Source organism: Cotesia glomerata, linkage group LG6 (genome assembly GCF_020080835.1).
Source record: "Cotesia glomerata isolate CgM1 linkage group LG6, MPM_Cglom_v2.3, whole genome shotgun sequence".
NCBI lineage: Eukaryota > Metazoa > Arthropoda > Insecta > Hymenoptera > Braconidae > Cotesia > Cotesia glomerata.
The window spans coordinates 2,967,962-2,993,661 of NC_058163.1; the positions used below are offsets into that span (position 1 = coordinate 2,967,962).

General features: G+C 27.9%; 2 protein-coding genes across 4 annotated transcripts in view; both read left to right on the plus strand.

The window, feature by feature from the left end:
- LOC123266772 overlaps positions 1 to 7,688 on the plus strand; it is a 38,406-nt gene extending 30,718 nt beyond the window's left edge. For all 3 annotated transcript variants that reach the window (XM_044731171.1, XM_044731170.1, XM_044731172.1), the window contains 2 exons: positions 5,161 to 5,289; positions 7,431 to 7,688. In XM_044731171.1, the coding sequence (XP_044587106.1) occupies positions 5,161 to 5,289; positions 7,431 to 7,549 (248 nt within the window). In that variant the 3' untranslated portion in view covers positions 7,550 to 7,688. The remainder of the gene's footprint in view (positions 1 to 5,160; positions 5,290 to 7,430) is intronic.
- A 566-nt stretch (positions 7,689 to 8,254) lies between these two features.
- LOC123267324 (adrenodoxin-like protein 2, mitochondrial) lies at positions 8,255 to 20,994 on the plus strand. Its single transcript, XM_044731890.1, has 4 exons — positions 8,255 to 8,517; positions 19,001 to 19,113; positions 19,277 to 19,409; positions 20,839 to 20,994. Exons 1-4 carry the CDS (start codon positions 8,369 to 8,371, stop codon positions 20,927 to 20,929), a joined length of 486 nt encoding a protein of 161 aa, XP_044587825.1. The 5' UTR covers positions 8,255 to 8,368; the 3' UTR covers positions 20,930 to 20,994.
- The last annotated feature ends 4,706 nt before the right edge of the window (positions 20,995 to 25,700 follow it).

Below are 25,700 nucleotides of genomic sequence, written 5' to 3' on the forward strand. Positions count from 1 at the left end.
GAAACGAATCGTTTTCTCAATGATAACAATAGTACTGGTTAGTATTTATAATTACATAGTTTAATAATTTCACATTTTAGCTATCACAAGCCGCTGATAACATTTGTTGATAATTCAAGTAATAATAAAGAATAAATAAGATGATAATTCTAAAAAATAAAAAGGAAAAATAAAACTAACATTTATTGTAAACATAATATTCTTAGAAATAAATTCATTTAAATTTTAATTAAAAAATGTGTAATTGTTTTAATTCTTAAAAACCGAATAATTAATCCAATAAATTTATTTTGTTTGAGAATAAATGAAATGCTATAATATATATTTATATATATTGATCTGTTTATTTATTTAAAGCGGCTTAAAAAAGTTTCACTTCTATTGTGACCTTATGTCTGTGAGGCTCACTCATTTTTTTTTATATTGCATTTACAGTTTTTGAAGTTTTTTTCAAGTGAAATTTTTTTTTTATTTTTTTGTAATCATTTTTTCAATAAAAAAAAAAATTCTAAAAATCTTTAAATGTCGGCTGAATTAATTTTCATTTTTTTTTATATTTATTAAAAATTCAAAAAGTTAACAATTTTAATATAATAATATATATTAATCTTTCATAAGTTATAAAAATAATAATCAGATGAAATAATAAAAAATACTTAAATTTAAAATCAGTTAATACATAAACACAAAAATTTTATTACTAATTTTTCTGAAAAAACAAAATAATATTGTCAATTATTTTTTTTTTTTTTTTTGTTATTTGTATAGTTATTTGCATATGTGCTAGAGATTTCTGTCGTTTTTCAAGGACTTTTTTTTATGAATCGTCTTTTATAAGTCGATTTTTCAGACATTGTTATTATATTTCCGAATAAATGTATGTAAATAAATAAATAAACGCATGTATCAAAACAGAGGTTAGTCTACAGCTAGTCCAGAACACTACAGTATAACCACTATAAAATATCTTAAGGAAGTTCGAGCGTAACTAATGAGTCAAAATAGTGTTAATATTTTTTTTTAATTTTAGTTTTCCCAATATCCGTCAAAATTCTTTATTTTAATTTAAAATAATTTAAACAATTTAATAATTAATGATTTTTACTTATTTAATAAAGCAAAGTAATAAAATGACTTTAGTATTTATTACTTGCCGGAATAAATAAACAGATTTGGCAATAGCGCGCTTGATTATACCCATAACAGAGACGTGGATGAGTGTGTGAGTTAAACATTTTTCTCTCTGTAACTATATTTCTATCCTTTTCTTTTTTCTCAGCTATTAACGCGATGTTGTCAAATCTTTATTCGAATAAATGGCTGACGATAAACGAGTTACAAACATAAAATTTGACTTTAAATATTTCAAAAATTATATCGGTAATGTATTATTATTAAATTGTTTTTATATTTTGCAATAATCCAAGTTTCTTGTGTATAGTTTTTTATCCGTTAAAGTTGGGCGGTTAATATTGAAAAAAATAATTAAAGTCTCGACAAAAGTTTGTCCGCCATAAGAGCCCGTGTATAAGGAGATAAAATATGTGATTTTTAAAATTTAATATCTAAGTAACTAAACTGTGAATCTTTTTTAAATTTTGGGATTAGATAAATGACGTATTTATTTATACGTATACTTAATTTCAAAGCTCAAAGTTGGAAATTATTTTTTACATTAGATTCGCTCGAACTTCCTTAATGTTCACGCAGTGTTGCCAGACTTTTCAAACGATCAGTTTCTCGTTCGTGATTGGCTGAAATAAGTACATAAACAGCAAAAAGTTTTAGGCTTATCAATAATGACTATCCGGTATGTGTACCGAACTCTATAGCATAAACTTTTGACGACGGAAGTCGCGAGGGTAATACCTTAATTCAAATAAATTTCACTTTTAGAGGACTAGAATTTAATTTACGCGCGCAAGCGCGCGCCTCATATTTATTGTCATGATATATTTGTGTGTCGTTTATGTATATTATATTCACTTTCAACCAATCAGAATGAGAATAATTATTTTCGACCAATCACATCACGAATAAATTGGTTTCACATACATTTCATCTCAATTTTACTATGGGATTTCATCTTAATTTTATTATAAGATTCATCTTAATTTTATTATAGGATTATAATTACTTTCAGCCAATCACGTTACAAATAGTTTGCAACACATATATTTTCATATATTTCATCTTAATTTTATTATAGGATTCATCTTAATTTTATTATAGGACTAGAATTCAAATTTGCGCGCGCAAGCACGCGCCTCATATTTATTGTCATGATATATTTATGTGTAGTTTATGTATATTATATTCACTTTCAACCAATCAGAATGAGAATAATTATTTTCGACCAATCACATCACGAATAAATTGGTTTCACATACATTTCATCTCAATTTTACTATGGGATTTCATCTTAATTTTATTATAAGATTCATCTTAATTTTATTATAGGATTATAATTACTTTCAGCCAATCACGTTACAAATAGTTTGCAACACATATATTTTCATATATTTCATCTTAATTTTATTATAGGATTCATCTTAATTTTATTATAGGACTAGAATTCAAATTTGCGCGCGCAAGCACGCGCCTCATATTTATTGTCATGATATATTTATGTGTAGTTTATGTATATTATATTCACTTTCAACCAATCAGAATGAGAATAATTATTTTCGACCAATCACATCACGAATAAATTGGTTTCACATACATTTCATCTCAATTTTACTATGGGATTTCATCTTAATTTTATTATAAGATTCATCTTAATTTTATTATAGGATTATAATTACTTTCAGCCAATCACGTTACGAATAGTTTGCAACACATATATTTTCATATATTTCATCTTAATTTTATTATAGGATTCATCTTAATTTTATTATAGGACTAGAATTCAAATTTGCGCGCGCAAGCACGCGCCTCATATTTATTGTCATGATATATTTATGTGTAGTTTATGTATATTATATTCACTTTCAACCAATCAGAATGAGAATAAATATTTTCAACCAATCACATCACGAATAAATTGGTTTCACATACATTTCATCTCAATTTTATTATGGGATTTCATCTTAATTTTATTATAAGATTCATCTTAATTTTATTATAGGAATATAATTACTTTTAGCCAATCACGTTACGAATAGTTTGCAACACATATATTTTCATATATTTCATCTTAATTTTATTATAGGACTAGAATTCAAATTTGCGCGCGCAAGCGCGCGCCACATATTTATGGTCATGATATATTTATGTGTAGTTTATGTATATTATATTCACTTTCAACCAATCAGAATGAGAATAAATATTTTCAACCAATCACATCACGAATAAATTGGTTTCACATACATTTCATCTCAATTTTATTAAGGGATTATTTTTAGGAGAGGGGGTACAAAAAACAGTCGCTAGTCTCTGGAATTGTAGTGTGTATGTATATGTATAGAAAATATAGTAATCAAAGAGTATAGTAACGTTAAAAAAACAACCTATAATCTTAGCTCTGAATAACGTTTTTATTCAGATATTTTTGTAGTGACCAGTGATATTTATTTATTGTTCATTGACAATTATTAACAAATCCTCATATATTGAGCAGTTATTCGCAGTAAGTAATATACTTTATATATTTCTTTTTTTATCAATATTTATTATTATTAGATTTTAAATAGATGTTTAATAATTTTTACATTAAAAATTTTTTTTTCTCAGTGTAGTTAAATATTCTTTTTGAATTTTTAATTAAATAATAATGAAATATATAATTCATACTTTTGTCTATAATATATTACACTTTTAAAAATCACGAGTTCGAAAATTTCTAATTTTATTTTTAGATTCTACAATGTTAATTACAATAGTAGAAGAAACCGCAACATTGAATGCAAAAATATCCGTGAAAAACTGGGCTAAAATACTCGAAGAATGTAAACCTGAGACAATAGTTCTCGAAAAAACTGCAAAACAACAACCAATAAATTCTACATTGCAGGAAAATTTGACTCCACATATTGAACAAAAATCTGTTAGCTCCACTTACAATAAGATGTTACCTGAAAACCACAAGGCCCTAAAAAAATCTACAAATCAAGAAAATTCTCCATTGAAATTAGCAAAAAAATCTGTAGAACGTCCTCTTGGAGCTCAGCAGAAGGCTCTAAAAAAATCTAAAAATCCAGTTAATGCTGGGCAAGACAATTCTTCGTCAGATTTATCAAAAAATAAAAAATCTGCAGCAGAACTTTGTCGTGAATATAGAGCTCGGCTAAAGGTTACAGGAAAATCGAAAAAACGAGAGCGAATTCCCTCAATTAGAGCTCAGAAAAAATTAATCACGGCCAATCAATATTTAATAGTAAAACCTCTAGTTACTAAAACCTGTTCACTAATTAATCCGTGTATTATAAATCAAAAGAATTGTATTTTACCTAAAACAGATTATATTATTATTAGCGACACTCAAAATTTTGAAACCACGCCAAATTTGAGTGTACCTCATCATAAAAAAGTTCATAAAAAGTTTGAGACTAAAGTCATTTATAACCCAAAAATTTTGGGAGATTTTTGCCCAATTTGTGATAAGTGGTGCTTAAAAAGAGATCTAAAATCTGCACCTAGTCAACATCAACAGATTTTAAATATAATTCTTCCTAATAAATCTATAGAGGAAATTGCCTTATGCACTACGTGCTTAACATCATTGAATAATTATAAAATTCCGACGATGTCATCAGTGCGTAATAAAGAGTTTAATAAACATCCACAAATCTCTGATAAATTACCAGTGGATATTTCATCTGGATATGTTAAGGGTCAGTATAAAATTTTAGGGCTAGTTATTAATGTTCAAGTATCTGTTATTGATGACGATTACTGTATTTAAATTAAAAGAATATGTGACAATTTGTGTAAATTTTTCTTATTTAAATCCTTTTAATGTTATGCATTAATTAAATAATCCTTTAAGTACTTTATTGCTACTTTAGTCTTTGATATTTATTAACTATTAATGAATTAATTAATTTTCAATTGAATTTGCCAAAGAAGTTTCACTTTTGATATATGTACTTTGTAAACAGCGTGTACACGCTCTTTTTTTTTAGAATGATTTTATGTAGTTATTTATTTTTTTTTTAGGTAATGTATTTATTGTCGTTGAAAAAGTTGATAACAGTTCGAATGTTATTACTGGTGATGTTTCTGGTAATGCAAATCCGCCGATGCAAGTTGATACCAAGGATCCAACTTTGACGTCGACTATGTCAGGTATTCATTTTTTTTTTTTTTTTTTTTTCTAATGCAAATCTGATAATTTTTGATACTATTATTATTATTATTATTATCTATATTATTAAGAGAATAAGAAAAATTTTGTGGCCAGTGTATTCATATGATAAAATGGGTTTTTATGGTTAAATTTGGTATCATTAGAAAAGTCTTGACCTGGAATTGTGCATTTTCAAGGTTTCTAGATACATACTTAAGAAATGACCTTGTATCTTGTGAACAATTGACATTTTTAAAGATATAAGCTCATCCCGATGTTACACTCATCAAGACCTTTCATTTGAATACCCACATCAATTTTTCATATATTTTATATATTTATATATTTCACAAATACCATATATATATAAAATATATAAAAAATGCCATGTGGGTATTTAAATGAAAGGTTTCAATGAGTGTAACATCGAAATGTGTTTAAATCTTAAAAATATCAATAATTAAGAAATGACCTTGTATCTTGAGAACTATTGACATTTTCAAAGATATAAGCTCATCCCGATGTTACACTCATCGAGACCTTTAATTTGAGTGCCCACATCAATTTTTCATATATTTATATACATATATATTATATATATATATATATATATATATATATATATGCTATATATATATATATATATATATATATATATATATATATGTATGTATACATGAAAAATATATCAAAATGCATGTGGGTACTCAAATGAAAACTCTTGATGAGTCTAACATCGGAATGAGCTTATATCTTTAAAAATGTCAATGTTTAAGAAAGTACAGTGCAATTTAACAAAAGTCACTATTCAATTAAGCAAGTTTACATCCATATAAATTAGATTCGGAAAAATTTATTTAGGTTGCAATCGAAAATGCTCTGTCTCGAGATACATTATTAAGAAATGACATTGTATCTTGTGAACTATTTACATTTTTAAAGATATAAGCTCATTCTGATGTTACACTCATCAAGACTTTTCATTTGAGTACCCACATCAATTTTTTATCTATTTCATATATTTATAAATTTCACAAATACCATATATATATAAAATATATAAAAAATGCCATGTGGGTATTTAAATGAAAAGTCTCAATGAGTGTAACATCGAAATGTGTTTAAATCTTAAAAATATCAATAATTAAGAAATGACCTTGTATCTTGAGATCTATTGACATTTTCAAAGATATAAGCTCATCCCGATGTTACACTCATCGAGACCTTTAATTTGAGTGCCCACATCAATTTTTCATTTATTTGTATATATTATATATATGTATATATGAAAAATATATCAAAATGCATGTGGGTACTCAAATGAAAACTCTTGATGAGTCTAACATCGAAATGAGCTTATATCTTTAAAAATATCAATGTTTAAGAAAGTACAGTGCAATTTAACAAAAGTCACTATTCAATTAAGCAAGTTTACATCCATATAAATTAGATTCGGAAAAATTTATTTAGGTTGCAATCGAAAATGCTCTGTCTCGAGATACATTATTAAGAAATGACATTGTATCTTGTGAACTATTTACATTTTTAAAGATATAAGCTCATTCCGATGTTACACTCATCGAGACTTTTCATTTGAGTACCCACATCAATTTTTTATATATTTCATATATTTATAAATTTCACAAATACCATATATATAAAAAATGCCATGTGGGTATTTAAATGAAAGGTCTCAATGAGTGTAACATCGGAATGTGTTTAAATCTTAAAAATATCAATAATTAAGAAATGACCTTGTATCTTGAGATCTATTGACATTTTCAAAGATATAAGCTCATCCCGATGTTACACTCATCGAGACCTTTAATTTGAGTGCCCACATCAATTTTTCATATATTTATATATATGTATATATGAAAAATATATCAAAATGCATGTGGGTACTCAAATGAAAGCTCTTGATGAGTCTAACATCGGAATGAGCTTATATCTTTAAAAATGTCTATGTTTAAGAAAGTACAGTGCAATTTAACAAAAGTCATTTTTTAATAATTCAAAATTTTATTCATTTATAGTTCACTACGGCAGTCACATAGTGACTGCAAGGGTGCTAATTATCATTAAAAATATTTTTAAATTGCGCTACATTTATCTTAAATAATTGAACTTTTTTTTTTAGATTCATATTCACTGGAAGAACCACCGATAGATGAAAATCCAGGTATAAAAGAAGAGTTTGTAAATGAAGAAATGTTAGAAGAAGATGAACTAATGGCAGTTGATCCTCTTGCGTTTTAAAAATTTAAATTTAAAAAAAAATTTATCATGCTTCTAATTATAAAATGTTCAAAAATGAAGAAACTTATTAGTTATAAGCGAATTTTAATATTTTTTATACCAGTTAACGTTTAAGTAAATAATTATTATTCAATTGAGATTCTGTGTTAAATTATTAAGGTTGTAAATATTTATAGTTTAATAATTCTTTAATTAAATAATAAATTAAAATAAACAAAATTTATTATTTCACATTATTTTTTATAACAGTAAAAATAGCAGTTACTTGATAATTTTTTAATTTTATTTAAAAAATAAATTTTTTCTGAAAAATTATTTATGAAAATTAAAACACTGAAACTTAAAATTTTTTTTTATTAAAAAAATTATTGAAAAATAAAAAAAATTTTCATTTGTAAAAAACTTGAAAAACTTTAAGTACAATTTTTAAAAAAAATTTTTTAATTCTAATTTAATAATTAAAAAAAATGAATAAATTTAAAACGTCAAATTTTAGCGTTATAAATTATTTTCGAAAAATTTCATTTATATTTTTTTAAAAATTTTTACTTGCAATTTTTTTTTTTGCTATAATTTATTTGCAAAATTTTTATTTATTTTTTTAAAATTAAATTCATTTTAAAGTTTACGTTTTTTGACAGAAGGTGTCACTAGCTGTTCAGTTTCTATTTCCACTTTCTACTTGTTTTCATTAACAACTTACAACAGAACAGTTACTCCTCAGTTGCAATCGAAACTTGAAGTGAGAAGTGTTATTATAAATACTTCCTCTGTATTTAATAAAAATATAGAAAAAATAAATAAATCAAATTAAATTAAATGGCTCTTGTTAGAAATTTGAGACGCGTAATTTCTGTGACGTCAGTTATGTCACGAGTTAGCCGAGTTAGCAATTACAAGTTCACTTACCTCAATAATGTACATCCGAGGTTTACTTCTACCAGCCAACCTCTCCAAGATGCTGAAGAGTAAGTTTTTAAATAATTATTTATTAAACTTGTCAGCTGAAATTTGATTTTTTTATGAAAATTAATTTAGCAGACTTTTGATAAATTTAAAAATTTTTTTGACAAGTAAATTATGACAAAAAATAATTGACAAGTAGAAATTTTAAAAAATTTAAAATGCAATTTTTTATAAATTATTTTTTGAAACAAATTTATTTGTTAAAACAATTAAAAAATAATAAAGTGACTGCTAACTTTAATATTATAATTATGACACTGAAGTTAGCAGACATTAGAAATTTTTTTACATTTAAATTGTTGTAAAATAAATTTAAGAATAAAATTCAACATGTTAAAATTAAATAAAAATCATTTGTGGAAATTTTTAGAAACATTTTTTTTTTGTAATTTATTTGTTGTAAAATTTTGAAAAAATTGACAGCTGTCAGCTGACTTCAGTATCATTAATAGATTAGAATAATTTATTTATTTAGTTTTAATGCCAAGGCGTTAAGCCGAATGGCAAATTTTATATACATAGATAGTGTTCAAATAAGTACAATAAATTTTTAAGTATTAATAGAATATCGCGTTACTAGAACCATAAGGGCGTATAAAAAAATTTTTTTTGCTCCAATCAATGAAAAAATGTTGAAAATATTAACATCTATGGAAAAAACGAAAAAAAAAATTTTTTTTCTGATACGCCCTTATGGTTTTAAGAAAACATTTTTCTAAAACCATAAGAGCGTATCCTGTTTTTTCGGTTTATTATCAATTATGGGTCAGAGTAAGAAAAAAAATTGCAAAGGTAATAGAATATCACTCCACAACTTGATTTATGTCAACAAATATTTATTTAAGTGAGAAAACTAATAAAAAATTAAAGAAAAATAAATCTGAACAAAAACAGTTTCACTGTATAAAAATCGCGCCAAGTCCACGTTCATAAGACTATCAAGATAAAAAAATTTCTTTTTTCTTTACAAAAAGATATAAAATAAAAAAATAAAAAAATCCAAGTAACCGATATGATTGTATTTGATTTTCGGAAATTAAAAAAAATTTTATTGTAAATTTGAAAATTAAAAAAATTTTTGAACGTATTTAGTGTGCATGGTTGCAAAATATTTTACTTTTAATGAAATTCGTAAAATCTATTTACTAGGACTTTAAAAAAATTGAAATACACAATGACGCACACCAAGTACGTTCTAAAATTTTTTTTTTAATTTTCAAATTTACAATAAAATTTTTAATTTCCGAAAATCAAATACAATCATATCGGTTACTTGATTTTTTATTTTTTATTTTATATCTTTTGTAAAGAAAAAGAAATTTTTATCTTGATAGTCTTATGAACGTGGACTTGGCGCGATTTTTATACAGTGAAACTGTTTTTGTTCAGATTTTAGTATTTTTTGTAATTATAATAAAAATTTACAATTGGTACCAACTTAAATCTCGCGTTGGCTGCATTTTTTATAGCAAACTATCCCCTTGAAGCTACAGTTTATGTAAAAACAATTCCAGCGCACCCTGGCGGATGTAGATGCAAGCTGTGAAATGTATTTTTTTAACTGTAGTTTCCCATCTATTGGAAGATTACCATGAATTCTCGAATTATTTAGTCTGTGGCATGTCACTTTTTACATAGAAAAAAAGTCAGGATCGAAATTTTTGAGCTTGCTATAGTTTGTGCTGATAAAATTTAATAATTTCAAGTAGATTAATTGTTATAATTGAATATAATTAATTAATATCAGTAAAATAAAGCATGAATTACTGTTATAATATAAAATTTAGGAACAAGAAGTACCGTAGAATTAAATAAAATTTTGCAACCTCAAAATACCGTTCTGCTTACAGTAAACACAGGCTGCATTCACGTTGGACGCTTTGAACGCTTTCAGCACCACTTCATATAGCACATTATACGGTGATCGATATCTATATACATGTGCTTACAGCGCGAAAGTGTCCAACGCGAACGCACCCACAGTCGGTAGTCTCGCGCTCCGTTTACAACGAATTTGAACGGAACTTGGCGCCAGATTCTACCGAATCTGTGGATTCATCAGAGTATTACTCCAATGCCATTTCCATCGTCAGGATTATCTGTATCTAAGATTATAAAAGTAAAAAAAAAGATTTCTTAATTTTTTAACTTCCCGCTAAGAAAATTGAAAATTTTCAAAAATCGGGAAGTTATTGGTTTTACCCCGTTTTTCGAAAATCGAGTTTTCATCAGATCTCGACGTTTTGAGGTCCTAGGAAGCTTTCCTGACTATTCCCGCGAGGGTGTCACTATGTCTGTATGTATGTATGTGTGTGTGTGTGTGTGTGTGTGTGTGTGTGTGTGTGTGTGTGTGTGTGTGTAAGTATGTAAACCTCTTATAACTTTTGAACGGTTGAACCGATTTCATCGCGGTTGGTGCCATTCGAAAGGGCTTCGCCAAACTTAGATTTCCTGTTAATTTGAACCGATTCGGACCGATAGATTTTGAGAAATTTGGAGAAATCTAAAAAAAAGTAGGAAAAAAAATTTTTTCTGAAGTGGTTTTTTTGGGATAACTTTTAAACGGCTTAACCGATCGATTCCAAAAACTAATCAGCTTTTAACCTTGAAAAACCACGTCGATCGCCGCCAATCCGGTCAAAATCGGTTGATTCGTTCGAGAGATATCGTGAACGAAAGAAAACCGAAAAAAGTGTTTTTTCAGAGTTACTCCGAAATTTCTAGTTTGACCAATTGAAACTTAGAAACTATTTATAAGGCTTAAAAACAACGTAGAATGCCGCCAACCGCGTAAAAATCGGTTCATTCATTCAAAAGTTATTGCGGTATGAACATTCAAAAAATAGTGTTCTATGAAACTTCTATCAGACTTTTGAGCTCAAAGAGCTCAAAAGCATAGAAAAGGTATCTTTTTGAGCTCGGAGAGCTTAAAACAACACACAGATTGTACTTTTGAGCTCGAAGAGCTCAAAAAAGCGGCCAGGTATTAACGGAATTAGCGGGAAGTTGCAGGGATGGCCTTTAGGGTCAACCGTTTTCCTAATTTTTTTTTAACTAGTTAATGACAAAAAAATTTATAAACTATGACCATGGCTGAAAGTAAACTTTGATAATACCGATGATATTTTGTGGGACAGTACCTGATGTACAAAAATGATTTAGATCATCAAACTTGCTTCAAGATATTGGTATTGAAGAATCATAACAATTCTCAAGAACAAAGTTCTTTTTGAATGACTTTTTCAAAATTACAGTTCTAAATGGCTTACAAAACTCTTTTGTTAATTGTAAATAGATCTGAAGTAAAAAAAAATCAATTTTGAAAAACTTTGAGGCTAAATTTATGAATTGAAGACATACCGATTGTTCTCAAGTTGTTATGAATTTATTTTTTCTTAATTTTTCATTCATTTTTTCACTCAAATAAATATTTGTTGATATAAATTAAGTTGTGGAATGATAATTTCTATCACCTTTGCAATTTTTTTTCTTACTCCGACCTATAATTGATAATAAACCGAAAAAACAGGATACGCCCTTATGGTTTTAGAAAAATGTTTTCTTAAAACCATAAGGGCGTATCACAAAAAAAATTTTTTTTTTTTCGTTTTTTCCATAGATATTAATGTTTTCAATATTTTTACATTGATTGGAGCAAAAAAAATTTTTTTATACGCCCTTATGGTTCTGCAGAACCATAAGGACGTATATTTTGAGATACGCCTTTATGGTTTTAGTAACGCGATATATAAAACAAAATGCAATTAAAACAAGAATGTAAATCCTATTATTATATACATCACGTTATTATGTTGTTTTCCAGCATACTAATTTCCAACTATTCATTACTTAGTAGAAAATCGAACAATATAATTTTGAAAGTCTCTAAACTAAGAACATTTACAATCTCAGGAGGTAAGTCCTTCCAAAACCGGATAGCTGTTACTACAAATGAATGCTCATAAGTCGTAGTAGCAAAATTTTTATTTATTTATTTATTAATAATAAATGCCAAGGCACAGGCTAAATGGCAAGGTATTGAATGCAATAATTCTTGTGAAACTGAAGATTTACAAAATAATACAATTTATACATGAAATTAACATGTGTAGGTATGCAACAAACAAAACTATAAAGTGATATAAGAATAAATTAAGCTTAACAACATTATAAATTTAAAAGTATATTTGGTAACAATTTATGATTAAATTTAATGAGATTTAAATAAGTCCATTTCTTATTTGGAGTAAAAGTTAACTAACATCTTGTAAAAACTAGCTAAACAAAATAATATATCATAACATTGCACATAAACTTAGAAATATTAATCATTCTATAAGTCATTTGATAAAAGGTAGTTGAACAAATTCTTTTTGAAGGCTTCTAATGAACTCGCATCTAAAACATCCGGTGGAAGTTTTTGCCATAACCGTATTGCTGATATAACAAAAGAATGTTCTAAGCAAGATGTTGTGAACTTAGGTATTAAAAAATTTACATTGTTATTTTTAATTGCAATTCTTTCTGAACGCCTAAAATCAACATCGATGAACATTTCTCTTAAATAAATAGGCTTATCGATGGTTAATAATTTATAGAAGTAAGTTGCCAAGAAGTACAATCTTCTAGATTTGACTGACAACCAGCATAGTTGTTGTCTATAAGGCGTTATATGTTTATCTCGTTTAAAATTGTAAATAAATCTAATAGCACTATTTAAGGCACGTTGTAATTTAAAATCATTCTCAACATTTGAGTCAATAAGAACAACAGAACAATAATCAATTAATGGTAAAATAGTAGCCATAACCAATAATTTCCTTATTTCCCTAGTAAATATATTTTTTCGAATTTTTAAACAATATAGAGCAGAATTTATCTTTTTAATAATATAAGAGATATGATTTTTCCAAAATTTGGCATCTTGAAGGAAATATTATTTCTAGCTGCCAGCCTATCTTATCTGATCGCCTAATTTCAGGATCTTCTTCTGTGAATAATCTACGTAGAAACTTCGGTTCACCCGTCGTTATTAATTTGAAAAATAAACAAGCCAGATAATACAGTCTTCGTGACTTTATATTCAGCCAATTTAGTGAACGTCGATATGGTGTGATATGTTCATCACGTCTCAAATTATAAATGAACCGAATGATACTATTTACCGATCTCTGTAATTTGCTTTCAAGTCTTTTAGATAAATACTGATTAAATTTATACATGATATTATATACGTGACTGAATAAAGTAGTCAGTACTTGTCTCGGATAGCTTAACTGGTAGAGCCCTTGGCGCGTAACCGAGAGATCTGGGTTCGATTCCCAGTCTGGGCTGTCTGATTATTTTTTCAATTACGGAAAAATTCCCACTGAGTAGGTCCCCCCTTTCCCCTATCCGTTCTTTCCCAACTCCCTTAAAATTTGCTTTAATATGGCTATGAATACTGATTATGACTTAATTCTGAATCTCGATAAATGTAAAATTATGTCTTTCTGTAGAAATAAGTGTCCGATACTATTTGATTATGAGATTGATGGTGTTTCTAATCATTTGGATGTCTGGCTAATTCATAATATAAGCACACTATGTTCTACTTTATCTGCGACTAATATGTAATACTGTTGAAGTTATGATTATCGATGTATTCTTGATTCTTTGTATTTGTATTGAACTCTACTATGTCAATAATTTACATTTGAAATTTAAGGAATCCTGTTAATGGCTCTGCTGTTGGGTTCAGTGTATGTTATAAATAAATAAATAAATAAATAAATAAATAAATCTACCAGCACAACTGAACAATAATCAATAATATGCAGTATCGTGGCAGAGACAATTAACTTATTTTATTTTATTTAAATAAACAAACCCAACAGCCAAGGGGCCATTAACAGGGTTAATAATACAACAGCAGAGTTGTGAAAATTTTAATGAAAAATATTTTCATTAACTCATTAAATTCAATTCTCTAATGAAAAAATTTTCCACTAAAAAATTTAATTTAATTGTGAATGGAAATATTTATCATTAAAAATACTTTTTTAATGATCAGTAAAAATCATTTAAATTAAAATATTAAATTTAATGGTTAATGGAAATATATCAAATTAAAAATGTTTTTTAATGATTAGTGGAAATATATCAAATTAAAAAATTTTTTTAATGATCAACGGAAATTTTTAAAATTAGATATTAAATTTAATCGTTAATCGAACTATTTTTCAACTTTCCGCTATGAAAATCAATGATTTTCAAAAAATCGGGAAGTTAGTAGTTGTACCCTGATTTTCGAAAATCTTCGAAATAATTCAAAAAGAGTATTTTTTTGAAATAATTTATTCAATCAATGTCGGTACTGTAGTCGGATTTTTATTGTAGTCGTAATTTAATTTATAGATTTTGATTATCGGCGTTGATTGCTATGAAGAACGTCGAAATCGGTTAATTGGTTCGGTAGACATCGTTGTTGAAAAATATAAAACACTAGCAACCTGCAGTCACGATGTGACCGCTCAGAATTGTCAACTATAAATAAATAAAATTTGCTAAATTACATATCGATTTTTGTTAAATTGCACTGTACTTTCTTAAATATTGATATTCTTAAATATATAAGCTCACTCCGACATTACACTCATAAAGAGCTTTCATTTGAGTACCCACATCATTTTTTCATATATTTATATATGTTACATATATGTATATATGAAAAATATATCAAAAATGCATGTGAGTACTTAAATGAAAGCTCTTGATGAGTGTAACATCGGGATGAGCTTATATCTTGAAAAATTTCAATAATTAAGAAATGACGTCAGATTTTGTCTACTGATGATATTTTCTACGATATAAGCTCATCCTGGAGTTACACTCATCGAGACCTTTCATTTGAGTACCCACATCAATTTTTCATATATTTTATAAATTTATATATATGTATATGTGAAAAATATATCAAAAATGCATGTGGGTACTTAAATGAAAGCTCTTGATGAGTGTAACATTAGGATAAGCTTACATCTTGAAAAATTTCAATAATTAAGAAATGACGTCGGATTTTGTCTACTGATGATATTTTCTACGATATAAGCTCATCCTGGAGTTACACTCATCGAGACCTTTTATTTGAGTACCCACATCAATTTTTGATATATTTATATATGTTACATATATGTATATATGAAAAATATATAAAAATGCATGTGGGTACTCAAATGAAAGGTCTCGATGAGTATAACATCAGGATGAGGTTATATCTTGAAAAATGTCAATAGTTAAGAAGAAACAAGCACATTTCTTTATTATTGACATTTTTAAAAATATAAGTTTATCCTAAAATTATACTCATCGAGACCTTTCATTAGAGTACCCACATGCATTATTTATATATTTGATATATATGACATATAAGTACATATATCAAGTAGATATATAGGACATATAAAAATATCACGTATATAAAAATAGTTAAATACAAAAATTAATTTGACTGTTGTAAATCAGCTGTTAGTAACCTGTCCGTGATTTGGCAACGCTTTATTTCGGTTGTTTACATTTTTATTTGCACAATATAACCTTAACCGTGTTTAACTTTTTGCAGTCAGTGTAAATAAATAAATTAATTAAAAATGTTTAGTCACAAAACCATAACATTCTAATGTCTCATGGCAGGAATTCTAGTATTTTTTAATTATTATTTTATTTTTCAATTATGAATTATGAAAATTTGTTACTTAACAATAAATTAACTAATAAGTATGCATGAAAAACATAAGCGCGTTAAAGTTTAGTTTGAATTTATTGAATGGTCTGAAGCTCGCGCGCTACGCAACGTTGCCAAATCTTTTGACTCCATTTTATTGTAGGTAACTTGAGAATTTTTTGTGATTTTTAAATATTAATTTCTCAATAAATATCTCGGTAACTGATATACTTTATTGCAAAAAAAGAAACCTGAATATTTCGAAAATCTGATATTTAGTTTTTTTTTACTTCATCTAATCCATGACTGATAGTATAATTCGAGAAATACTGCAAACGTCTGATTTTCTCGTAAGACTCTGAACAAATACTAACATTTAAAGGTTGGCAATAGCCTAATCGGCTCGGTACCTGCATTTCGAAAGAGTGGGACCAGGGTTCAATTCCGGCGCGCACCAATATTTTTCAATGATTATAATCTAAGAATATGTGCGTTTCATTGCCAGCCTCTGTACCGGTCGGATTTTCTGTGGTTTTCCCATATAGTTATGGCGGTAAAATGTCATTATAGAAGTACCTCCATACTATTTAAGACCGTAATGCAAATGCAGGTACTGATTATAACGCGTAAGTCGGCCACAGTCGCAGCACATGTGTGTCGGGCATGAAAAAATCCCGACATGCAGGGGGGTGGGGACGAAAAAGTGGTTGAGAGTTATAATGACGGGGTTGAGAGATTATATTGCGGAGAAAAAAGTGGAGAGACAATAATTCCCTACCCTCCCTTGTAAAACACTCTACAGTGATACAAATAAAACCATCCTCAATTATAACCTCAATTACTAACATTTAAAAATTTTATTTTTTCAAAAATTTGTCCGGTAAAGTATAATTTAAACCTCACTATAAGATAAATAAGGACCTTAACTATTAGAAAAAAATTAAATTTACTCATAATCTAATATTTTTTATTTTACATTGGCGGCGAAAGGACCTCCTTAAGAGCGCAAATCTTGCATCATGTAATATACGAGCCTGGTGCCTGATAAACATACATATAAGTATTGAAATCACCAGTTTTAACGATCTTGCAGCTAATATCACTCAAACTCTCAGATAACAGATCCAAAAAATAACTAAAAAAAAAAAAAAAAAAAATAATAAATCTAATAATACACTGAATAGATCACTAGCAGAGAATACTCTCAAGGATAGTTAATGATTTTTGTTCAGGCCCAGAACCGAAGTTCGGGCATGCTGAACAATAATCTGTCGAGTCCCTCTGGTCGCTATCCGGAAATTCTTCTCCCCCGCTGAGGTACGCCGCTTCATCTCTTCTTTCAGGGCCAGATATTCCTGGCTCTGCACCGGCGTTTGGTCTCGAGCAATTACTAGGTATTGAAGTGATACTGGTAGCTCCTTCTGGACCTTGAATCTGATAAATGCTTGTAATACACTTGCGCGAAGAAGGAGACAGGATATTTTTTCTACGCTTAAACTTAAGCTATTTAGTGATGCATAGTATATTTCTTACCTAGGGCAGGAAAATAAGAAATGTCTCAGATTACATGTAATTGTTGACCGAGGCGAAGCCGAGGTCGACAAACATGTGATCTGAGGCTTTCTTATTTCCTGCCCGTGGTGAGAATACTATTTTTCTCCTCGACGGAGGCGAAAAGCGGCATTTTCATTTAGCGCAGCGGGCGGAAAATTGACGCTTTCCGCCCGGAGGGAAGAAAAAAAAGTTTTTTGCCCTCTGGGCGGAAAGTGGCAACTTTGGTCTCACTGCGCTAAACAAAGTTGCCGCTTTCCTCCTTCCTCGGACAAAAATAGTATATTTCTTACCTAGGACAGGAAAATAAGAAATGTCTCAGATTACATGTAATTGTTGACCGAGGCGAAGCCGAGGTCGACAAACATATGATCTGAGGCTTTCTTATTTCCTGCCCGTGGTGAGAATACTATTTTTCTCCTCGACGGAGGCAGAAAGCGGCATTTTCATTTAGCGCAGCGGGCGGAAAATTGACGCTTTCCGCCCGGAGGTGAGAAAAATATTATACAGCCCTTGGGAAGTAAAAAAGAAAACCTCAGATCACATGTTTGTTGACCTCGGCTTCGCCTCGGCCTACAATTACATGTGATCTGAGGCTTTTCTTATTTTCCTTCCCAAGGGGTGTAATATACTATTTCGAGATACCTGCGCAATATGAAAGTCCCAGGAAAGATTTGCAGATAGATGGACCCCAAGATGCTTTGTTGTGTTGACATACGGTATGAGATTTCCATCAATGATAATTTGCGGAAGTACAATATTTGCAAGAGATTTTACCTTCCAGTTGCTTCCTAAAATCATCACCTTAGTCTTTCGATAATTGATTTCGAAACCCATATCACGCGACTAGTCTGCTACCGCTTGAGAATCAGTAGTAAGACGGTGGTAAGCTGCTTCATCTAGTTGGGAGATCTTGAAATGTAGGTATGCCCATTTGCCGTCAGCAAACAGGCCATGTTTGCAAAAACTTAGCCATTTAACTACACCATTTATGACGATAAGAAATAATATTGGTCCCAAAACAGACCCTTGAGACACACTCGACGTAGTAGTGATGAATTCAGATAATATTTATATTTTTTTTTCTTTAAGCAAAATTCTTTTTTATAAAAATTTTTCTGCCGAAAAAAATTCTAAATAAGAACTGTCTAATATACTGATTTAAGTTTCTAAATTATTTATTTATTCTGGTACTCCTGGTGGAATATTTTATTCAAATGTTTTATTTTTAGGGTTAAGGTGACATTTATCCGCGCCAGCGGAGAAAAGATTCAAGCCAAAGGAAAGGTTGGAGACAGCCTGCTTGACATTGTTGTAAATAATGAAATAGATTTAGATGGTTATGGTAAGAAAAAAAATTTTTTTTTTAATTTATTAATTTAAAATTAATGATTTTTGTCTAGTGCAAAAATTTTAATTTTTTACTCAATAAAAAAATTTAATTTTAATTTTAATTAAATTTTAAAAATTTATTATAAAATTGTAGTTAATAATAATTATTATTCCAGGTGCATGTGAAGGAACTTTGACATGTAGTACCTGTCATTTAATATTACCAAAAGAAATTTACGATTCCTTACCTGATCCACCCACCGACGAAGAATTAGACATGTTGGACCTGGCTTACGATCTCTGTGACACGTAATGAATAATTTTAACATTTTTACCTTATCCATAAATCTACAATCTTTGACTGGTCCAAAAATAGACTATTTTTATTTCTCGAGTCTTTTATCAAAAAATATTAATTTATCATTCCCATATTTTAAGGTACTTTTTCAGTTCGATAAAATTTTTGATTTTTGATTGAAAATCAGTTCGATAAAATTTTCTCTTTAATGTTTTAAGTTAAAAATTATTTTTTTACGAAAAAAATAGTCGATTTTTAGTGACACTAATGAATGTATACGGTAGACAATTTAAAATTTCATAATTATCATAGTCATATGATGAAATCGGTTTTTTTAATGTCATTGCAAAAGTCTTGACTTTAATTTGTGTCTTTTCAAGGTTTCATTACATTCTCACCGATAGTCAATTTACTATGATAAATATTTAGACTGCATTCAAAAATGCTCTATCTCTAGATACATAATTAAGAAATGACCTTGTATCTTGTAAAATATTGACATTTTTAAAGATATAAGGTCATCCCGACGTTACACTCATCGAGACCTTTCATTTGAGTACCCACATAAATTTTTCATATATTTTATATATTTATATATATATCATATATATGTCTATATGAAAAATATATCAAAAATGCATGTGGGTACTCAAATGAAAGCTCTTGATGCGTGTATCATCGGGATGAGCTTATATCTTGATAAATGTCAATAATTAAGAAATTACCTTGTATCTTGTGAACTATTGACATTTTTAAAGATATAAGCTCATCCCGACGTTACACTCATCGAGACCTTTCATCTGAGTACCCACATCAATTTTTCATATATTTTATATATTTATATATATATCATATATATGTCTATATGAAAAATATATCAAAAATGCATGTGGGTACTCAAATGAAAGCTCTTGATGAGTGTATCATCGGGATGAGCTTATATCTTGATAAATGTCTATAATTAAGAAATTACCTTGTATTTTGTGAACTATTGACATTTTTAAAGATATAAGCTCTTCCCGACGTTACACTCATCGAGACCTTTCATCTGAGTACCCACATCAATTTTTCATATATTTTATATATTTATATATATATATCATATATATCGCGTTACTAGAACCATAAGGGCGTATAAAAAAATTTTTTTTTGCTCCAATCAATGTAAAAATGTTGAAAATATCAACATCTATGGAAAAAAACGAAAAAAAAAAATTTTTTTTCTGATACGCCCTTATGGTTTTCAGAAAACATTTTTCTAAAACCATAAGGGCGTATCCTGTTTTTTCGGTTTATTATCAATCATAGGTCAGAGTAAGAAAAAAAATTGCAAAGGTAATAGAATATTACTCCACAACTTGATTTATAGCGAATTAAAATAAGTTTAAAAATTAATAAATAAATAAATGATGATAATTTTTTTTAAATAAATTTTTCCAGGTCACGACTAGGATGCCAAATTATCATGACTAAAGAACTTGATGGCCTAGAAGTCCGAGTACCTACAACAATAAACGACGCAAGAGCATAATTGTTAAATTAATAATAATAAAAAAAAATAGGTCACAATTTTTATAAATAATGATAATAATAATATACAAATAAATTAAATAAATTTGTAAATATATATTTTATAAATGGATAAATAATATCTAGAGATTTAATATAATATTTTTACATTAACTTTATATAAAAAAATATTTACAATTTTTATCTGTTTCAACAGTTGATTTTTGTTTTTAATTATTAATAAAAAATTTTAGATTTATATTAATTAATATTGTAATTTACACCCCTGATATTTTTTTAATGACTGAAAAATTAACAAACATCTGAAAATTTTTATAAAAAAATTTTGAAATTTTTTAAAGCAAAAATTTATTCAAAAAATAAAATTTTAAGATATTTGCTAATTTTCAGTCACTTGAAAATTTATTTTTGTTTTCAATTGTTGATAATGATAAATTAATTAACTACAGAAAATTTAATTAATCAATAATAATTGATAGTTGATTGTGATTAAATACATTAATTATGCAGTAAGTACTTTGGCTTTTTGTGTTAATTTTTTAATTAACAGTTGTTACAATTAAACTTAGTTATTTTTAGAAAATTTGTTAAGTCTCTCGTGGCAATTTTTTTTTTTTGAGTTTCTTGTATAGAAAAATTTTTAAGAGTAAAAAATTTTTTTTTATTGAGACAAATATTCAAAATTTGTTATTGAGATCACGCAAAAAAAATAATTATTTTTTTTCGTCATTCTATTATTTTTTAAGTTATAAATTATGTACATTCTAAAAATTAAAAATCAAAATTTTATTTATAAAAATCGGTAAAGATTTTAAAACTTTCTTCAGATGCCGGATAAATATTTATTAATTAAAATACAGTAATAATAATTTAAATCTGGCTTTTATTTATATCTTGTGCTGTATTTCTATTTTTCAGTATGTCAACTTGATAAAAAAATTTCAAGTTCGTTGATATTGATATTCAAAAGTCGCTCGAGAAAATTTTTAGTCTACTTTAAAAGTTTAAAAAATCTTAAGCGAGCCTAAAAAATTTTTTATCGAAGTTTTTAAAAAAAGCTCTTAAAACATAAAATAAAAAATATTTTCATCCAAGACTCGAAAAAAAACAGTCGATTTTTTGCGCCATCCTAACACTTATATTAAATTTTTAGGAAAATAAATTTTTTTATTAAAAAAAAAATTATTTTCAAACCAAAATTCAAAGTCTGATACTTTTGAAAAAATTTTTTTAAATTCAACAGTTGTTGTGATTGTAAAAAAAAAATATTTTCAAAAATTTAGTACAAACAAAAAAACTCACAAAAATTTTTTTCTAAACTAGAATCTCATAATTATTATCAAATACTCAAAGGCACGTTTTTGGTAATAATTTAGTTTAATTTTCATCGAAAATAAATAAAGAAAAAAATAATATACAATTAAAACTGTACAAACCCTTCGATCCACTATATTAATTACTTAATTAAGGTAGTTTGGTCGTCAAATCTAATTTTTTCTCTATAAGGTAAAAGCCCTAATTATTGACAGGGGTATAAGTATTGACACCCTAAATTATTTTTAATTATATTTAATCATCTGTAATAAGAATAAATATCATATAAATTTTTGTTGAATTCTAATTAATTAAAAAATTGAAAAAAATTACTGTCAGTTCAAAATATTAAATATTAATTGTTAAAAAAAATTAAGCTAGCTCCAGTTCATCAAACCAGCTTACGAGCGTCTATTTTCTTAACAACTTTGGTTAGAAAAGGATTTTTTTAAATGCCGAGTTTAAATTAATTTCTTCATCTAATTATATGATCTTTTTTTTTTAATTAACATTATATGAAAAATTTATAAAATTGAATAATCGAAATTAATTGTTTCCTTTATTATATTTAAATAATGGGTGTCAATAACTAGATGATAATTTTTAAGTTGAATCTCATATTGACAGCCAGTCGACAGCGCTATGACGCTTTTTTTTTACTTTAATCTAAAAAATTTACTGTAAGAGTTTGAACTCTTCTGATTCAATAAATTATTTTTAAATTAATTTTTATATTTTTAAAAGTAATTAATCATTTACGGAAATTATTGTTAATAAACTTTAATAACATTGATTACTTAATAATAAATTTCGATAAATAAGAATAAGCAGATGATTCGACGCATGTGCAGTATAGATATCATTAATTGGGGCTAAGGTATGTCAATAATTAGATCAATCAGTTTTTTAACCTGCCAATAATTGGTGTATCCGGATAATCTATTTAATTATTTAAAATTAATTAGTAAATATCACTGCTTATCATTTAAAAAAAAATTGATTAGTAAAAACATTGAGACATTACCACAAACAAAATTCAACGATATTGATATTTGATTGCTTAAAAAATCAAATCATAACTTTGTCTTTGATTGTGTCAATAATTGGGGCATTTATCTCATAATTAATTATCCGTAATAAGAATATCCATCATATAAATTTTTATTAAATTCTAATTAATTAAAAAATTTAAAAAATTACTGTCAGTTCAAAATATTAAATATTAATTATTGAAAAAATTAAGTTAGCAGCAGTTCATCAAACTAACTTACGAGCGTCTATTTTCTTAACAACTTTGGTTAGAAAAGCATTTTTTAAATGCCGAGTTTAAATTAATTTCTTCATCTAATTATATGATCTTTTTTTTTTAATTAACATTATATGAAAAATTTATAAAATTGAATAATCGAAATTAATTGTTTCCTTTATTATATTTAAATAATGGGTGTCAATAACTAGATGATAATTTTTAAGTTGAATCTCATATTGACAGCCAGTCGACAGCGCTATGACGCTTTTTTTTTACTTTAATCTAAAAAATTTACTGTAAGAGTTTGAACTCTTCTGATTCAATAAATTATTTTTAAATTAATTTTTATATTTTTAAAAGTAATTAATCATTTACGGAAATTATTGTTAATAAACTTTAATAACATTGATTACTTAATAATAAATTTCGATAAATAAGAATAAGCAGATGATTCGACGCATGTGCAGTATAGATATCATTAATTGGGGCTAAGGTATGTCAATAATTAGATCAATCAGTTTTTTAACCTGCCAATAATTGGTGTATCCGGATACTCTATTTAATTATTTAAAATTAATTAGTAAATATCACTGATTATCATTTAAAAAAAAATTAGGAAAACGGTTAACCCTGAAGGCCATCCCTACAACTTCCCGCTAATTCCATACCTGAGCGCTTAAAATCGCATTTACGACGTTTTTGAGCTCTTCGAGCTCAAAAATACAATTTGTGTGTTGTTTTGAGCTCTCCGAGCTCAAAAAGATACCTTTTTTATGCTTTTGGGCTCTTAGAGCTAAAAAGTCTGATGGAAGTTTTATAGAACACTATTTTTTGAATTTTCAAACCGCAATAACTTTTGAATAAATAAACCGATTTTTACACGGTTGGCGGCATTCGACGTAGTTTTTTAAGCCTTATGAAAAATTTTCAAGTTTATATTGATCAAACTAGAAATTTCGGAGTAATTCCGAAAAAACACTTTTTTGGGTTTTCTTTCCTGCACGATATCTCTCGAACGAATTAACCGATTTTGACCGGATTAGCGGCGATCGACGTGATTTTTCAAGGTTAAGAGCTGATTAGTTTTTGGAGTTGATCGATAAAGCCGTTTGAAAGTTATTCCAAAAAAACCACTTTTGAAAAAAATTTTTTTTTTCAGTTTTTTTTAGATTTTTTGAAATCCATCGGTCCGAATCGATCCAAATTGTATCCAAAATCTAAGTTTGGATAAGCCTTTTCGAATGGCGCCAACCGCGATCGAATCGGTGGAGCCATTCAATAGTCATGAGAAATTTACATACTTACATACACACACACACACACACACACACATGTCGGGACATGGGTGTTGTCGGGACATGGGTGTTTTCGAGAGTATCTACACCGCTTTAAGCACGATGACTCTTCGGAGTGCCCGTCCTGCCCAGGAGCTGCTGAAGACGCGGAGCACGTCTTCTTTGTATGTCCTCGTTTCGATCCACAGCGTGAAGAACTGGAGAGGATCCTGAACCAGAGAATACAACCAGATTCACTAGTAGAAGCAATGTTGTCATCAGAAGCTGCCTGGAACGCTACCAACACGTTTGCAACAGAAGTCCTTAAAGACTTGCGTTCCACCGAAAGAAAAAGAGCAAATAGCAGAAGATAGAAGGAAGGTAGTTAACACCTTAGCCACCAGAAGGAAGAGCAGTAGCTAGATCCTCCCTTCACGAAGTAATGCCTGACGGCGGTTTCCATGAGGGATTAGAGGAAAGAAGGAAAAGGGGTTTAGGGTTTAGTGGGTAGGGGCGTTAGTGTCGAGTTTTAGTATGACGCTGCGTCGAGTCGCCACATATCCAGGCCAAACAGCTATGCCTAGAATCCGTAAAAAGGATTCCCCCCCCCTAAAAAAAAAAAAAAAAAAAAAAAACACACACACACACACACACAGACATAGTGACACCCTCACGGGGATAGTCAGGGAAGCTTACTGTGACCCTCAAACGTCGAGATCTGATGAAAACTCGATTTTTGTAAAACGGGGTAAAACCAATAACTTCCCGATTTTTGAAAATTTGAGATTTTCTTAGCGGGAATTTTAAAATTGATTAGTAAAAACATTGAGACATTACCACAAACAAAATTCAACGATATTGATATTTGATTGCTTAAAAAAAATCAAATCATAACTTTGTCTCTGTGTCAATAATTGGGGCTTTTACCTTAGATG

Bases quoted from the DNA above. Each gene is read 5' to 3' on its own strand.
- LOC123267324 (XM_044731890.1), top strand. From the start codon at position 8,369: ATGGCTCTTGTTAGAAATTTGAGACGCGTAATTTCTGTGACGTCAGTT. The intron at 8,518-19,000 runs GTAAGTTTTTAA...TTTTATTTTTAG, and splicing joins CCTCTCCAAGATGCTGAAGA to GGTTAAGGTGACATTTATCC. The intron at 19,114-19,276 runs GTAAGAAAAAAA...TTATTATTCCAG, and splicing joins AATAGATTTAGATGGTTATG to GTGCATGTGAAGGAACTTTG.